The sequence below is a fragment of the Papaver somniferum genome, chromosome 8 (assembly GCF_003573695.1).
Source record: "Papaver somniferum cultivar HN1 chromosome 8, ASM357369v1, whole genome shotgun sequence".
In the NCBI taxonomy this organism is placed as follows: Eukaryota; Viridiplantae; Streptophyta; class Magnoliopsida; order Ranunculales; family Papaveraceae; genus Papaver; species Papaver somniferum.
In genome coordinates, this window is record NC_039365.1 from 12132980 (window position 1) to 12149786 (window position 16807).

General features: G+C 36.7%; 1 protein-coding gene and 1 non-coding gene across 3 annotated transcripts; both read right to left on the reverse strand.

Moving 5' to 3' along the window:
• Positions 1–1146: 1146 nt before the first annotated feature.
• On the reverse strand, positions 1147–5277 carry LOC113304339 (probable nucleolar protein 5-2). Of its 2 annotated transcripts, none has more exons than XM_026553424.1 (10): positions 5138–5277; positions 4789–4886; positions 4662–4703; positions 4353–4532; positions 4106–4270; positions 3038–3238; positions 2398–2895; positions 2183–2317; positions 1735–2101; positions 1147–1494 (listed from the first exon to the last, which is right to left on the reverse strand). In XM_026553424.1, the coding sequence occupies exons 2-9, from the start codon at positions 4864–4866 to the stop codon at positions 1751–1753; spliced, it is 1650 nt and encodes a 549-aa protein (XP_026409209.1). In that variant the 5' UTR covers positions 4867–4886; positions 5138–5277; the 3' UTR covers positions 1147–1494; positions 1735–1750. The 2 variants fall into 2 exon arrangements, with proteins under 2 accessions (XP_026409209.1, XP_026409208.1); XM_026553423.1 differs by having other exon boundaries at positions 1153–1494; positions 1744–2101.
• On the reverse strand, positions 3672–3753 carry LOC113307333. Its single transcript, XR_003339119.1, has one exon. It is a non-coding gene; the product is annotated as a small nucleolar RNA snoR77Y (small nucleolar RNA).
• Positions 5278–16807: the final 11530 nt, after the last annotated feature.

Consider the following 16807-nt stretch of genomic DNA (forward strand, 5'->3'; position numbering starts at 1 on the left):
CTGGTTTGGTTTGAAAGCTTTGGGTATTCACACTCCTAACAACATCAGCCTTGAAGACTGGATATGCAGTTTCTTTGATAGCTTACTAGCTGGTCAGATCAAAGAAGATAGCATCTGCAGAATTGCAATTGTTGCCTGGTGCATCTGGTCCATAAGATGTGATAAACTCTTCAAAGAAATGACTGTCACTCCAGATATAATCATTGTGAAATGCAGGAACTTCTTATCTGAATTCACAGAGATGTCTCAAAAAAGGCCTGTCATTACCAATAGGCAAATCAGACATGATCTGCATTGGTCTCCTCCTCCAAATGGAGCTTTAACTATTAACTGTGATGGTTCTCATCTTAATAATTCAGGTGGCAATGGACTTATCATTCGTAATTTTGCAGGTCATCACAAAGGATCCAAACGCGTCTACCTAGCTGAGGCTTGGAGTCCAGAGTATGCAGAGTGCAAGGGCTTATGGGAAGCAGTGAAGTGGGCAAAAGAAATGGACTTGCAGAATGTTTACTTTCAGATGGACTCAAAGCTGGTAGTTGAAGCTGTTAATAAGAATGCTTTCAGCATAGATTGGAGGCTGCAGGTTTTCTTTCATCTTTTTAGTTCCTGGCACTTAGATCATGTGCAAAAGGAGAAGAATAAAATAGCAGACATATTGTCTAAAGTAGCTAGAGTTGAAAAACTTAATAGAGTTTGGTTTACGTCTCCTCCTACTAAGATTCATAGTATTCTAGCAGAGGAGCATCATATGCAAACTCTTAAATTTCAATATATCTTCTTTCAGTTTCAAAAAAAAAAAGAAAAGAAAGCCGAACCATCCTGCAATGCAGTAGGAAGCTGCTGAACTACTGTGGTTCTTAAAGAAGCAAAGCCAACTGCAATTGTACTGTCATGTTCATCAATCCGACAGATCATTTTTTTAAAACCAAGGCCTCCTAATACACCACAAAAACGGCCAACACCACTTTAGAAACTCTCCTTACAGTTCAAAAATCCTGGAAAAATCAAAAGAAGAGGAAACCAAAATCCAAACATAGCAGGGCTGTATATTACTCCAAACATAGCTTATGGAGTATATGTTGGTGCACCTTGCCAACATATTGAGATTTGTGCAACTGCAGTCACCTGCGCAGATAAATTCTTCTGAACTTCACTAAATTTAATATCATCGACTAAATTTATAATTATATATGCTAGCAAATCTCAATAAGTTATACATTCTCTTAGTGTTAATCAACTAATACCTACTTCCTCTAAACACTAAAGAGAATGGTTTCATAACATTAACTATCTGAACAAAAAAATAAAATAAAGAAACCATTCCTCTCTCAACATGTGAAAAGCAAAACAAAAGAGATCTCATTTATACATTCTTTTCCAGCTTTTGATGCAAAAGAAAAAGACCTTCCTGGTAAACAAAGCCGACAGGGACTACAGTAAAGATGATAGTCTGATAGATCTCCGGATCAATACAGATCATTTCTTCCAGAACTGCATAAAACAAAGAAATTGCCACCAGTTAAAAGTCTTTACACAAATATACTGTTTTGGCACCAGAAAATAAAGATAACAAGCAGTTCTCGTAAGATAGTATCAACAAAAGCAGATATACTTTTTTCTTCTATGTTTAACTCAGCTCATTAAGATTTAAGACAAGTAGACAACAAAAAGGGGGATGCAAATTTGAACATACCAAAAACACAAAACTTAGATAATTTCACGAGAACGTACCAATCATACCTTAAAATCAAGCATCGCTCTTCTTCTTCTTTTTCTTTTTGTCTTTTTTCTGACTTTGAGCTTCTGCCTCGTCTTCTTCCTCATGCTTTCTCTTCTTCTTCTTTTTCTTTGCTTCCCCATCTTCTTGTTCGACATTTTGTTCAGCTTCAGCAGCCTTACGTTTCTTCTTCTTTTCTTTCTTAGGTGTTTCCACCTCTATCTCCTCAACCTCCTCTTTCTTCTTCTTCTTTTTTTTATCTTTCTTCTCTCCCACCTCAGCAGCTGGTTCCTCAGTCTCTACTTGTTTCCTCTTCTTTACATCAGAATCTTCCAAAGGTGCTGGTGTTCCTAGTACTGCGTCAGCTGAGGAATTGTACGTCTTCACACACAAAGAAACCATCAGTAAACGATAGTCACCTGGTAAACTAAATCACTTAAAGTAACTGGAGCCGAAACCAACCTGTGCAGGAGTTACGAGAGCTCCTGTATCCTTCTTCCGGTCCTTGTTATATTCTGAAATCTTGGCCTTGCCTTTAGTGGATCCAGCAGAACGACCAAGTTCTTTACCCTCGAGATTCCTCAACCGTACTTCAAGCTGCACAAGAACATCCTAATCAGAAACGGGTTCGACAGATATATTTTGAAAGTACAAAAATAAAAGTTCTGATCTCATACCTTGGCACGATTCTCCAGACCCATGGAGTTATCTTGGCCGTCTCCCAGAGCATCGCATCTGATGGCCAACACACTTTTGGCTGCCAGAGTTCTAGATATCTTTCCCTTGAGTTTAGCAGCAGCTTGACCAATCAACGAAGCATGGTAGATAAGCCCGTATTTGGGTGTAGCATGTTTAGTCTTAAGAGCTCTAAAGAGGGCCTTCTCTGCACCAAGAATCTGGATAGTGCTTCCAGGTTGCTTAGCAAGGTTTAACAAGCTACCACCATGAGCTATGAGACGAGCTCCAACAAGCTCTCCAACAAGGGCAGTAAGATTTGGGGCAATGGTGTTCATTCTGCTTTTCAAGTAATCGTAGAGTTGGGCCCTATATTCGGAAAGAGACAACACTTGCTCACAGAGCTCCTTGATATTTATCAGATCCAATTCACTGACCTCGGTTCCCATAGAGATGACAGCTGCCTCTTTCAGTTCAGTCTCAATCTCTTCTGGTAAAACCTAAAGAAACAATACAACGAAGACTTCAAAACCCCCAATATTTTGGAAATAATAAAACAAATCAGTACCTACAGCTCGCCCAATATAAACTGAAAAATAATTTTTTTTATATAATATGTAGCATGAAAGAGAATCATCCTACCTCGGAGAAATCTAGGTCTGCAGCATTTGTACGGTTTCCCATCAGCTTCACGGCTTTAGCATACAAGATATTGTCAGATACAATCTTTGCAAGTTCTGGAAAGTGCCATCCGTACCATTCCCTAACCCTCATAGCATATGTATTAAGCTCTTTGTCAAGATCATCCAACAAACCAATAGCTTGAATGATCATGGTATCCACCTAAATATAGGAGAAGAAAATAAGAAGTGAAGTTAGACAGAACAACAACAGATGATCAAAAGAGACATTCTGCTGAATTTTTTTTAAACTATACAATTAAGGTACATGAAAGAGTCTCAAATGAGTAGGGACGAAATCCTACTGGGGACAAGGCATAACTAAAAGAATATCTGTCTCATGGCCAGTCCCAAGAGGTAATTGCCACAACGCAGCTCCACAAGGCAATGGAATATGAGACTGTTCAAACAACGGTGGAACTCCGGAGAGGACCAACAACGTCAACAGAACTTAATTTCTACCATGAATTTTACGAACACAGGGATTTGTTCACTTCGACAAGTTAGGAGGCTTTCAGCCAGAAAACCATCCCCATCGTAAATAACATGTACAGAATGACCAAATCAAAAACACTAACTTTAGATATGATTTAGATAGAATGCCTCAGACAAACAGCCAATGGTTAACATCAAAGATATCAGACGGTAATTCCAAATAAGTTTGATCCTCACAGGCAATTCATAAATCCAAACAACTGTTTCAATCCTAATTTATTTTATGAAATTCAAAGGAAGCTCAAAAATTCTAAGTACACTTCATCATATAAGTGGCTTAGAATTTTCAACCCACTTTCCAGGGCTCAACTTTCGCATTTTTAATCAATGGACTACAGAAAACACCCAAGAATGACTTTAGCATTTCTAGTCGACCGAACAAACAACCCACGAGAATATATAAAAACGATTTCTCAACAATTTCATCATGAAAAATAGTTATCCAGAGTACAAGCAACAAGACAAGTCATCAAAGCTAACAAAGCCCTTTTAAGTTCACATGCTGCAAACACTTCACTTATTAAGAGGATTTTACCTTATCTGGGCTGAACTTAAGCTTGTATCTAGACAAGCTGTGAGACAAACCCAAACTCATTGGAGCTAAATCTTGAACACCAAGACCAGAAATAAGTTCAGACAACTGGCTTCTGACACCTCTCATCAGCTCCATCACAGACTTATCATGCACGCAATCAATTTGCTGAAACAAGAAAACATTATTAAAGCACATGCATAAGCGCATTGACACCAAAAATGCAGTATGCTAAGCAAAAGAGATATACCAGTTTCTCCTTAATGGCATTTCCAAGCTTGGAATCAGCTACTCCCAATTTTTCTCCGTCGCAATGAGCTTTCAAGAACTTACGAAGACCCTTGCTTGGCTTGCTATCAATAAGTAATGTAGCAGTTGACAACGCCTCAGCGGTGTTTTCAAACTTTGTAAAAGCTTTCAACTTTACAATCTGATTACAGGCATAAGAATCATGATTAAATCAGCAACGCATAAAAATTGAATTCAACAACATGCATAACACTGAGGTACATCACATCACACAAACAGGGGAAATTTATTACAGAAAAAACAACAATACCTTTCTAGCTGAATCTGATGTAGAGAAATCCTTCCACAAATCCTACAAAAAAGAGATCGATTCTGAGACAAATGAGAAGAACCCAAATTGAAATAGTATGATTAAAGAGCAGAATCGCAGTTGTTACCTCAACTTGATCTAGCTTTCCTTCATCTAGAACCTTAAACAGGGCAAACCCTGCTGGAGTTTCAAACAAAACTAACATTTTTTTCCTCTCTGCAACATCTAGAACAGACAAAAAATCAAAACCCAGCTAGTTAGTATCACAATAAGAAAGATTCTTTAGACTAATAACAAGATTTCTCAAACTGGGATTACAAAGGGTTTGTGCAGAAACTGATATACTTGAGGAAAAATCGAAACTTTATAGGGTTTAAGTAATTAGGGTTTAAAGACATCAATCAAGGGTTTTTTTACCATTCAAAGAGATTTTACAAAGAGGGGAAAGAAGAAGTAACCCTAGAAGAAGATTATACCAGTAGCGTTCTTCTCTTTCTTAAGAAGATGATAGCAGCGGAGGCAGCTGCTAATGGTGTTTTTCCGTTTTGTTCTTTCCGAAGAGAAGTAGGTTTGAGGTTTTAATAGTTTTAAGATGCCCCTGCCCAGGTCAGACCTAGCACATATTATGAGTTAAAGCCATCCGTTTGCATCAGACACCGCGGAAGGGCATTTTTGGAGCTGCTTATTTTTTTATTCTAGGGTTACTTGGGTTATTCCCATCCAAAGTAGCAGGCTAGGGGATGTCTTATTTGATAGTATCCTACTCTAATAAAATTATTCTGTTATTGTGAAGGGGGGTTTTTCTACAAATGGAAGGATCTCAAAACTGGTGTCATTAACATAAGTGGAAGATTAGATAGTACGATGGTGAATAACTTTTGGAGAAAAGCTTTCCTGATGCTCGGGGTTTATGATCTCCCTTACCTGAACAATGTTCATAAGGCTATCATGTTGGTTGATACTAATCATGTTACGAGGTTTAAAAACATATACCTTTTAGGTGTGAGGTCATTTGGACTGAAGATTAGTTGAAAAATGTGGTTGATTTTTGTTGGAATAACCATAACTTTGGTACTGAATCTGTAACACCGACACTTTTTGGATGACGTGTAATCAAAGATGCGTCATAAAACAAGATGAAGCCTCGTCTTAAGCTTGTGAAACTTACTAGTGGAAGCATTAATGATACTTTGGAACGATTATGTTGTGAGGCTTCCTTAATTATGGATGTTTTTCCTTGAGGAAGTTGTAGATGGTTTCCTCGAAGAAGTGGTGGATGTTTCCTCGAGAAAGTGGTACTTGGTGAGTGGCAAAGTGGTCCAGAATTTTAATTTGTAAAATATCAACAAGACATACATAGAGAGAGGTAGTTGGTTGAAGGTGTATTAAGGAGGAATGCGCCATTAAGCTTGTAGCTTAGGTGGTACAGCATATGTGATAAGTAAGCATCATTATCATGTGTTGCTTACCTGAAAAAGCTAACTCAAGAAAGACGAAACATAAGTTTATGCACGTCCTTATGCATCTCCTTTGCATATACGAACTAGGTTATTTCTTGGCTTTGGCCTTGCAACAATTGTCTTTAGTTTCTTTTCCCGGCATCGATGAACTACGATTAATGGTTAATCCCTTCAAGATAGGAAGGAGGGTATGTAAGCAGCTGCAATGAGTTACAACATTAGTGATCCAGCACTTTGTCGCTCATATCATTTGATTGCGAGGTGATTGGAACATTACGGTAACTCATATTATCTGGCTTGGAAAACGAGGAAACAGATGATTGTTGATGGGGTATGTTGCAGTTCATTCCTTGGATGCTCATACTGCATATCAAGTCGTTCGACGTAGGCATGCACCAATTGTGTATTGGGCATGATAAAAAAAAAGTAAATAGGTATGCAAGTTAGGGGAGCTTGCATAATCCTTTTGCATCACACGGATGATGCATTACGTACAAGTACGGCATGAGTCTGAATGATCTGATGCAGATGAATAAGTTATAGCACGTGAGCTAGATTATTTGGAAGTTAAGGACTCGAGTATCGCAATTTAGCTCAAGAGGTGTCCATTTTGATAGGAAACGTCCCAAAGATCAAGACTTGTCCATCTTTATATCCACATGGTACCCCAAGTTTAGTTAAATTTCATCATTTAGGGATTCAGAAAGCCGTTCTTGTTATTTTAGGAAATTTTTAGTGAAGTAAGGGAACTGGGAATAGGCTTGCAATGGCATATGTGCAATTCCAAGGAATATGCCTTATGCCTGGACAAGACTCGGAAACCAGTGATGCATGCAATAATGCATCGATATTAGCCTTTATGGTTGTAAACCCTGCGCTGAACAAGGGTAAGTTGGAACTGTGTGGAAGCTACATTTGAGGTATCATGCTTGCGAAGTATGCTTCCAACGGAAAATGGAAGTGCATTTTTCTGACAAAAAGAGAACCTTTAAGGCCTATTCACTGCGTTATGAGTGGCACGTCGGGGAGTTTTGGCATGCGGATGGGCGCAACAGGCGTGATTTTCCAGTCCGTCATATAATCTAATAAGTTTTTGTTTAGAATTAGGAATGTTCATACTGGTGATGGGAGATGGATTAAAATGACCTTAGGTCACATGAAAAAATAAACAAATATCTGAGGTTAAGGAAGCTCTAATATTTACTCAAGAGGCTTTTGACATTAATCTTAATATATTTTTTTAATAAACCGGAACTTCATTAAAGATTAATCGTTATACAACATAATATTTCGACCCTTTACAATACCATCCAAGACTTTACATTTCAACATATAAGATCTAGAGTCATCAGGAACAAAAAAACGTTTTCTTTACACGACTCCACTTAGCTAACTTGTCGGCTTCCCCATTCAAGTCCCTGTGTCATACTTAATATCGACAGTACTATTATTACACACAAAAGACGGCACATCCTTTAAAATAGTTTGCGTTTTCCAATCACAAGTAGACGTTCATTTGTTCAGAAAAGAGACAACAACTTTGCAGTCCGCTATAATCTTGCTAGGAGAAAAGTTTAATTTTGTTGCCCATTGCACTGCTTGTTGAATAACTATGGCTTCTGCTGCTGTTGGGCTTGTGGAACTCCCTGAAAAGAAACGAATATCAGCTATTTTGTTATATAACCATAATATTAACCTAATACAGATGATCCATCAGCTTCTTCAAAATAAGCGTCCACATAGAAAACTTCATGTCTTGGCTCATCCAGGCTATTAGAAGTATGAGTATTTCTAGTTTTTCCCAATATTTGTTGTAATATTGGACTCTCTGAAGTCATCTCCCATTCATTTGTGAAATTTTGGATCGCTTTGATACAGTCAGTCGGGTTAGGTTTGGTATTTTTGAACATCACATAATTCTGATGATTCCAAACCTGCCAACATATAATACTGAAAATTTCTTTCTAGTTGGATAGGGATGAAGAGAACCAAGATTTGATCCAGTCAAGAAAATTATCATTGAATCTAGGAATCTGAATACCCAAACCAAACCAAACCAAACCAAACAGCTCGTGTAAAATTACAAGAAGTAAATAAATGAGCAGATGTTTCATTATGTGTTGAACTGTATAAAACACACAAAGGATCCACATGCTTTAACACCCCATTCATTTTAGCTTTAAGTGGTAAAACATCATTGATAGACGCATTTATGTGTCTAATTTGTCCCAATTGTTTATATTGTTAGTGCTCGATTTTGTACTTATTTGGTTATTTTATGTCTTTGTAGGTGTTTTTGGAGAAATAAGCTTTTGCGGCGAAATTGGCTAAAAAGTAGTTTTTGCGCTCGTGGGAGAAAATTACTATACGGACTCTCACTTTGGATAAGGGGTAAACTAATTACTAAGGGGTACCCCATTTCAGGGCATGTACTAAAGGGACACCGGAACTGGATAGGGGGAGGTCATCTTCAAAGTTTCAAAACTGGATTTTGGCGGAAAAAAAGGCAGCAGCGTCAACAGTTTTGGATCAAGGATTTGAGCGACCTAGGAGGCGATTCAACGGGAAAATTTGGTACCCACGGACTCTACAAGACATAAGGGACCTGTTAGAAGCGATTAGACCCATCTAATTGGGCTGGATAAGTCAGAAAATCCACACAAAGTCAAGACAGTGCACACGGTTTCTGTTTAGGGTTTGAGATTAGTTTGAGAGATTTATGGGATATCTTGCGTGGGATATACATCAAAACAGTTGGGTAAAAGTCCTAGAAGATATTTGAGACGAGAGAATAGCTAGAAACAGCCTGTAACGCAACAAGAAGAAGATTATTCTTCAAACAACCCGTAAAGAATAATGGAGATTTCCAAGGGGTTTGATCGAGTTTCAAGGGGATTTAAAGCCTATAAATAGTTGGTTTTATGTCAGAGAAGAGGGATGAAGAGTTAGGGGTCGATTGGGAGGCCAACAGAGAGGCGCAGGAAGAGTTGCAGGAATTGTACCTGCTGCTGCTGCTGCCATTAACAAAGCTCGAAGAACACGAAGAACAGACTCTCCAGGGCAGACTTATTTTCAGCAGCATCAACAGCAGCAGCGGAGTGTCGTTCTTTTACTGCAGTTCTCTGGTATCGTTCTTCTCTGGACGCTTATAGAGGGTCGTAGTTTCACTGTTTTATATTTTTCACTCTTTTAATCATATTTTGAGCATCAAGTATGTATTTTGAGAACATGATTATTATGAGTAGCTAAACCCCAATACTGGGATGATGGAGGAAGCTGTTTTTCAGCCATGTGGTTATTTAAATAATTCTTAATTTACTTTTTGCACCGATTTTAATTGATTTATGATTTCAATTAATTACTTGTGATTTTGTTTGATGGAACATGCTTATCCTAGGGATTCTTGATGTGCCATGCTTATAATATACAAGTAATATTTTATGGAATCTAATTTGGCAAAGATAGAGTTAATACTTTTTTTATTTTGAGCTATAATCGCCTAGGATTATTTTCTGAGCCACTTGAATATGAAACACATTGGAATCCTGAGTCCTGGTTCCTCTTGATCTTGTGACATATATTCTGTATATATCTTAATTTTTAAATCTTTACAAGCCCGAGCAACGAATCCTTATTTACCGCAATCGAATTACTACAACAATCATCAGCCATCTTCCAAATGAATAGATTAATTCTGGTCAATGTTTGCATATGCCAAATTTGTTTCCAGAACTTATATGCATTATGGTTATGATCATGTGAGAGAATCATATATGCAGATTTAGTAGAGAATTCTCCATTCTTGGTTCCTAACCATCGCAATCTTTCTTCATTATTGGTATTAACATATATGGATTTAATCATATTAGTTGTGTGTGGAGTAAAGACAGAAGCAATCAAAGAAACATTCCAATCACCATGAATATCCATAAGATCATAGACATATTTCAATTCATCATGCTGCCAATTACTCAAGACACCAATATTAGGAATCCAATTGTCAATAGAAATATGAATGTTTCTACCTCTACCAACTTCCCAAACATTATTATTCTTAACAACCTCTAATCCTTTTCTAATACTTGACCAAACCCAAGACACATTGTACTTATTGTTTTTGTGAAATGGATGTGTTCTTGGAAAGTACTTACCCTTAAGGAGTTTAACCCATAAAGCATTTGGATTGTTTATTAATCTTCAAGTCAATTTTATAAGAAGAGAAACATTCATTTTATAAGTGTTTCTAATCCCTAATCCTCCACATACTTTAGGAGTGCAAATCTTACACCAAGCTTTTCGATAATAAACTTTTCTAGGGTTATCTTTATTCCACCAAAAATCTTTTTGTATTTGATCATACTTATCTAACGCAGAAGTTGGAAATTCAAAGCATTGCATTTGGTAACATGGAAACGCAGATAAAGACGAATTAATGAGAACATTACGACCATCTTGGGATAATAATTTAGCTTTCCAACCATGCAAAGTCCTATAAGCTTTTTCAAGAAGGGGTTAAAAATTTAAAGCTCTATGTCGACCAAAAAATAAAGGAGTACCCAAACATCTTTCATCCTTGGATATTCTTTGCACTCCTAACATTCTTGCCAGAATTTTTATGTGTTTAGGATGAACTCTTTTACTGAAAAACACTCCATACTTATGATAATTAATATTCTGACCCGAAGATCTAGTAAAAGTATCCAGAATGTTCATCAGATGTCTCACTTCAGCAATGTCAGCTTTGCAAAATATAAAACAATCATCAGCGAATAAAATATGGGAAATAACAGGATAATTTTTATTTATCTGAACCCCGGAGAATTTTTTAGTCCTTTCCGCATGCAAAAACATCCTAGATAACCCTTTTAAAGTTGTTATGAACAAATATGGAGATAAAAAAATATCCTTTTCGGATACCCCGAGATGGACTGAATTGCAGGCCTAAGACTCCATTTAGAAGACCTGTAGATTTCAACGTCGAAATGCATTCAAATATCAAGTCACGCCATTTTTAACTAAAAGCAAATTTATGAAACATATGCACAATAAAGTTCCATTCCATCTTATCAAATGCTTTGAAGATATCTATTTTTGATGCCAGATAACCTTTCTTAAACTTACTAGTATTCATGGTATGCAATATTTCATGAGCTATGACGATATTTTCTACTATTTGTCTTTTTGGGATGAAAGCCGATTGATTTGGTGCAATTATCTTATCCAAGACAGATTTCAGTCTAGTAGCTAAAAGCTTTGAAATGAGCTTGTACAAGGCATTGCTAAGGCTTATCGGCCTAAAATCTACAGGGGTGACCGGATTCTCGTTCTTAGGGATCAGAGAAATGAAATTCTCATTTAGATTCTCTGGAAGTTTCCCTTTTTTAAAAAAATTGACTACTAAAGCAACTACATCGGACTCTAATATATTCCAATGAGTCTGAAAAAATCCAGGGGGTATCTATCTGGAACCGGTGATCCCCAAGCATTCATACTAAAGATAGTTCTAATTTCGTCCTTATTCGGGATCCTAATTAAGTATTCGTTTTCAACTTCGGAAATTACTTTTGGTATAACAACTTCAAATAAAGGATCAATATTAGTTCCTGCGGTTGTACTAATACCAGCGAAGTGGTTTTTTAAAAGCACATCTAATTGATCCTTCCCTTCTATCCAAAGACCAGATTCATCTCTCAAGAATGGATTGTGTTATGCCTTTGTCTATTAAATGCAACTACATGAAAGTATTTCGTGCATCTGTCATGTTCTTTAAAAAATTTATCTCTTTTCAAGCCAATATATATTTTCAGTCTTACTCCAAGTATCTACTTCTTTTTCTAAATCTTTCAAAACTTTTCTAGAAACTAGATGACCAAGCTTAGCATTTTCTTTATCAATTTTCTTCAAAATAAGTTCTTTATTTTGGAAGATATTTTTAAAAAAATTCTTATTCCAGTCTTTAAAGTCTTCTGATAAATCATGCAACAGTTTGCTCATATCAGAGTTTAATTTGTGAAAATGCCAAGCATTTTCTAAGAATAGCTTGTACTCTTTATGTTCAATCCATCCTCTAAAAAAATTAATATGGTCCATTATGTTTAAATTTGACAGGATTCAAAACTACCAGCAACGGATAGTGATTTGATGCAACTCTAGATAAATGATGAACAACAACATTATGGAAGATATCAAACCATTCTACATTCAGCAGGCTTCTAGCTATTTTTTCCCTTATGTTTTCAGCACCTTCCCTCTGGTTTGACCATGTAAACGGATCACCAACATACCTCAAATCTATAAAACCAATCTGGTGAATCACACTCTGGATCACAGTAACATCACTAGAACTAGAGTCATTCCCTCCTCTTTTTCACTATGGTCTTACACAAAGTTAAGATCCCCCACTACCATCCAAGGATTCTTAATTTGTTCACTCAAAGTTTGAATATATTCTCGTTGTCTGCTCTTTCCTTGAGAATTCAAATCACCATACATACAAGAAGTAAAACATAATATACCCCTAGTTTTAAAAGAGACAGTAGTGATATTCAAGTTTATTTCCACCAATTTCACTTCTATTGCACTTGTCCATGCTACTACTTGACCCCCATATTTTTCGACAGAAGGAATAACAATCCAATCTTTAAACTGTAATTTCCTAGCAGTATTGTCCATTTTTTCTAAACCCATTTTAGTTTCTAATAGAAAGACTAAGTCAGGTTTATGATTTTCCATAAGGAATTTCAGATGGTTAAAAGTTTTTGGGATGTTACAACCTCGGGCATTCCAAGAAAGTATACTCATAATTCGGAAACAAAGATACAACACCCACACCAAAACAAAATTTCAGAAAGCTCAAAGTAAAAAAGAAAGGAGTATAGATAAATTCAAGACAATAGCAGTAAGGAAGCTAACCTAACCCAATTTTAGTGAATTGACGAGGGAATTATCTAGTATTAACTAATCCGGCATCTTTTAACACACTAAGACTTATCACAGATTCAATGAATCAAATTTAAACACAACATTAGAAACACAACAGATGAAACGAAACGGAAACAAAACACAAGGAAATTAAATGCAGAGAAATAAGGACATCAGTTGAAAGGTACTTATTTGATCAATTAGTGGATCTTTGAGTTGAAATCGAAGAAGATTGGGAAGAGAAGTAAGAAATTCCTAAGATCAATTGAGTGAAATTGGATCTAGGTTTGCCGCATGTTTTCGCCTCTTTGTTCGCCTTTTTTGTCGCCAGAGCTAAGTCTATTCCATACATTAATCCTAATAACTAATAACTAATAAAGGTTATTTGATGGTTAAGTTGGTTGCTTAATAGGGGAGTTGTTGCCTGTTGTGGAACCAAAAACCCAGAATACAATGGCTGGCTGAAGGGAACTTGAGTACTAAGTTATTCATTTAGCTACTGTTGTTAGGATAAGTAATACCAATATTTAGCATGCTAATAAGAAAGTTATTTAGGACCATGCGCCACTTTAGTTCTTTGTTCATAAACCATAGGTGGGATAGTAAAGATGATAATGAAAAATCTAGTTTTCTCCCAAAGGTTATTACAAGTGAGGAGAATGTTAGAGAATTGCTTGTTTGAACCCACCAAGTGTTGGTATGTCAAGTTTGGTTGTCATATTTTATTTCCAAAAAACTTGAGTTGTTTGATTAGGTTACTAGAGTCAACTTTGTTAGGTTATAATGGGAAGTCTAGAAATGTTGAGACAAACTCGTGTTACTCTGAAAAACCTGAAAATATTTCGACATCAAAAAACACATCATCCTTGTGCTTGAGGTTAGTAATACAAGTCTTGACTCGTTTCCATTTCTATCTACGTTACTTTCAACAAAAACATAACATGAAAAGTTATATATATGAATCTCTAGTATTAAGGACTTGATCATTACATTATGATCAAAGTGTCAAGGAATAATATACATGTTATGTTACAAATCTAGTATATGAGAATACAAAGTATAACATTTGTCTTTTGAACTTCGTACATGCGACATAACATTATCTATGTAATCCGTTACTAGATTGTGTGATGAACTCTGGGATAATTTCATGCTTTGAAAACTATGTTTAACTACATTAGTTTAAGGAAGTAAACTTGCGAAACTTGTCTCGCGGTTGAAAGGGACCAAGGGATTATTAGTGGTTTGATTCCTATTTGGGATCTCTAGCAGGACTGGTCCCTACCTTGGGGATCACTTGCAAGACCGATCCCTAATAGCAATTGTATTTTCGCTTTACGTATACACTGTATAGATTTCAGAATATCAGTTGTTATTTAGGAAAGTACAACATGTCAATATTATGAGAATTTGAACATGTGTTAAACTTATTTTATTTATTGTTCAAAGACATTCTTTGATACTCAAAGTAAGATCCCAAAACGAAATATTTGAGAATATTTTATTAGAGTTTTGAATTTATATGTTTTTACTTTCCAAGTAAGTAAAATATATCTCTAAAGAATATATTAGCAAAGTGAAAAAGCGGGGGTACAACCACCACACCCAATATTTCGTTCGGCAATTTGAGTGGACAAACTCCAATATACTTTCAAGAGAATCAACTAGACAGTCTCAATCTTTAGAAAAGTATATCAACGAGTTATATCTCAATTTCGCAATTCAATCCGCAATCAAACAAATAGGAATATGTGATCCCGATTGAATAAGAGAAATAACTTGGACGGTATCACAAACCAATATCCAAGTGTCAATCAATTCGATCAATAACCCAAAGGTCAGATTTAAGAACTGATTGAACTTAACACACAACCTGTGATATTTCTATTATATAACAAAATATAATGTGGAAAAGAAATGATAGGATCCGGAGATACCTATATGTAAATAACCGCAATCGCACGGCGTCTAACTAGTATACAACGGCAAGTACGGGTCGAACCCACAGGGAGCGGTGGAAATACTCTAATCAATATCTCTAATGAACTAACCAGAAATGATTTTTTGGATTTTTAAAATGAGAAATGTAAAACGAAATAATAAAATTAAACTAAACTAACAAAATAAATCCAATGGGAGAGTCGGTAACCAGGGTTTATAGTATCCACCGCTATTTCTATTTAATTACTGAAATGAAACACAACTCATGAATTTATGTTTATTGTTCGTTCCATCGACATCACCTATTATATGTATTAGAGTCGCAAATATCACTGGGACGCCCTAAGCATGCATGGCACATCAAAAGACTAAACCGAAGCATGCACCATCAAATTGCATTAGCGAGAAAGTTATATGAAACCAAATATAGGTTCACAAATTCTATATGGCTTTTCTAAGCATAACCCATCAAAGTTTTTAACGAAGCATGGATCATCAAATAATAAGAAACATATATTTGTAAAACTAATTCATTAAGCACACAGGTTTTGAAACTGGTGAAGCAACAACTAATTTTCAATCAATCAATAAACAATATTCAAGAACTGATCTATTCAAATCATAAGGGTCTTTGCTCAATTATTTAAATCAAAAGCCTAATACCCCAAGTAGTTTTTACCATAAACCCTAGTTACATAAAAGTTTAGCAAGACATGAATATGGATTTCTCAAAACCCATTAAAATGAATTAAAAGAGAAAAAATAAATTAAACCGTTATTGCCGTCGGAAATCTTCTTCTTCCCTTGTTTCGTCTTCTCAAGCTCTCTGGCCGTCGCCTAGCGGCTCTCTGTCCAGTAGCCGATCTCTCTTTTCACTTTCTGTTCGTTTCCTTCATATAGGTGGTGCCTCCAGTCGAACGTAAGACCTAGCAACATTTGCCAAGGCCCAATACATTCGGGTCCATTACCAGCTCTTATTGCCAGATCCAAACACATAACCACAACGAACTTCTTAAGCTTCTGAGTCACGTCACCACTCGTTGTACAAGCACCGGCAAGCCCTCTCGGATCAAATCATCCATCATACTTCTCACCCAACACCACGAATATTCATCGCTCAGCAGCAAAACCCAACTTCACTGAGTCCATCTTCACTTACATCTCAAGACTGCTCGACTGCAAACCAGCAGCACCCTTCCAAACTCCAGTCGACACACATCTCCAGCACTCTGACCCTATTAGCACCTTCCTCCATAAGTTCGACCAATTCCCATACATGCCAAGAACCCTCAATTTCAGTCCATATACACTGCCACCATTTCTATTGCTCGACTTCTCCACTGTCCGACTAAGTCTCGGCATACACTGGCTTGCTCACAGCCATCATATGGACCTTTGTCTCTACGTTCTCAAACAACCCCAACTGAACTAGATTCCCAACTCCATTTGCATCACATCTTCCCAGACATGCCATAATCATCATAGTTCGATACGAACTCGAGACTCCATGTCGTTGCATTATTGAGAACCCATTCTTCCTTCAGTTTGAGTGGAACCTCGATTCCATATCCATTCAGACCAAGAACTGTAGCCATCCAGCACTTCTTGTTTCTTCTTCCATTCTGTCCGGATAAGTCTCGCCAAAACTCCTTCCTCCGACGACTGTTATTGCAACGAACTGCCGCAACTATGTCTCGATCAAGCACCAAATCCTATTTGAGCCGATACCCATTTCTATTTAGTGACTATCGAAGTTCAGTCACCACCAGCATTCCCAGCTAACTACTGCTCCCTTACGGTCTGAAATCTATCCACCGTTATCGA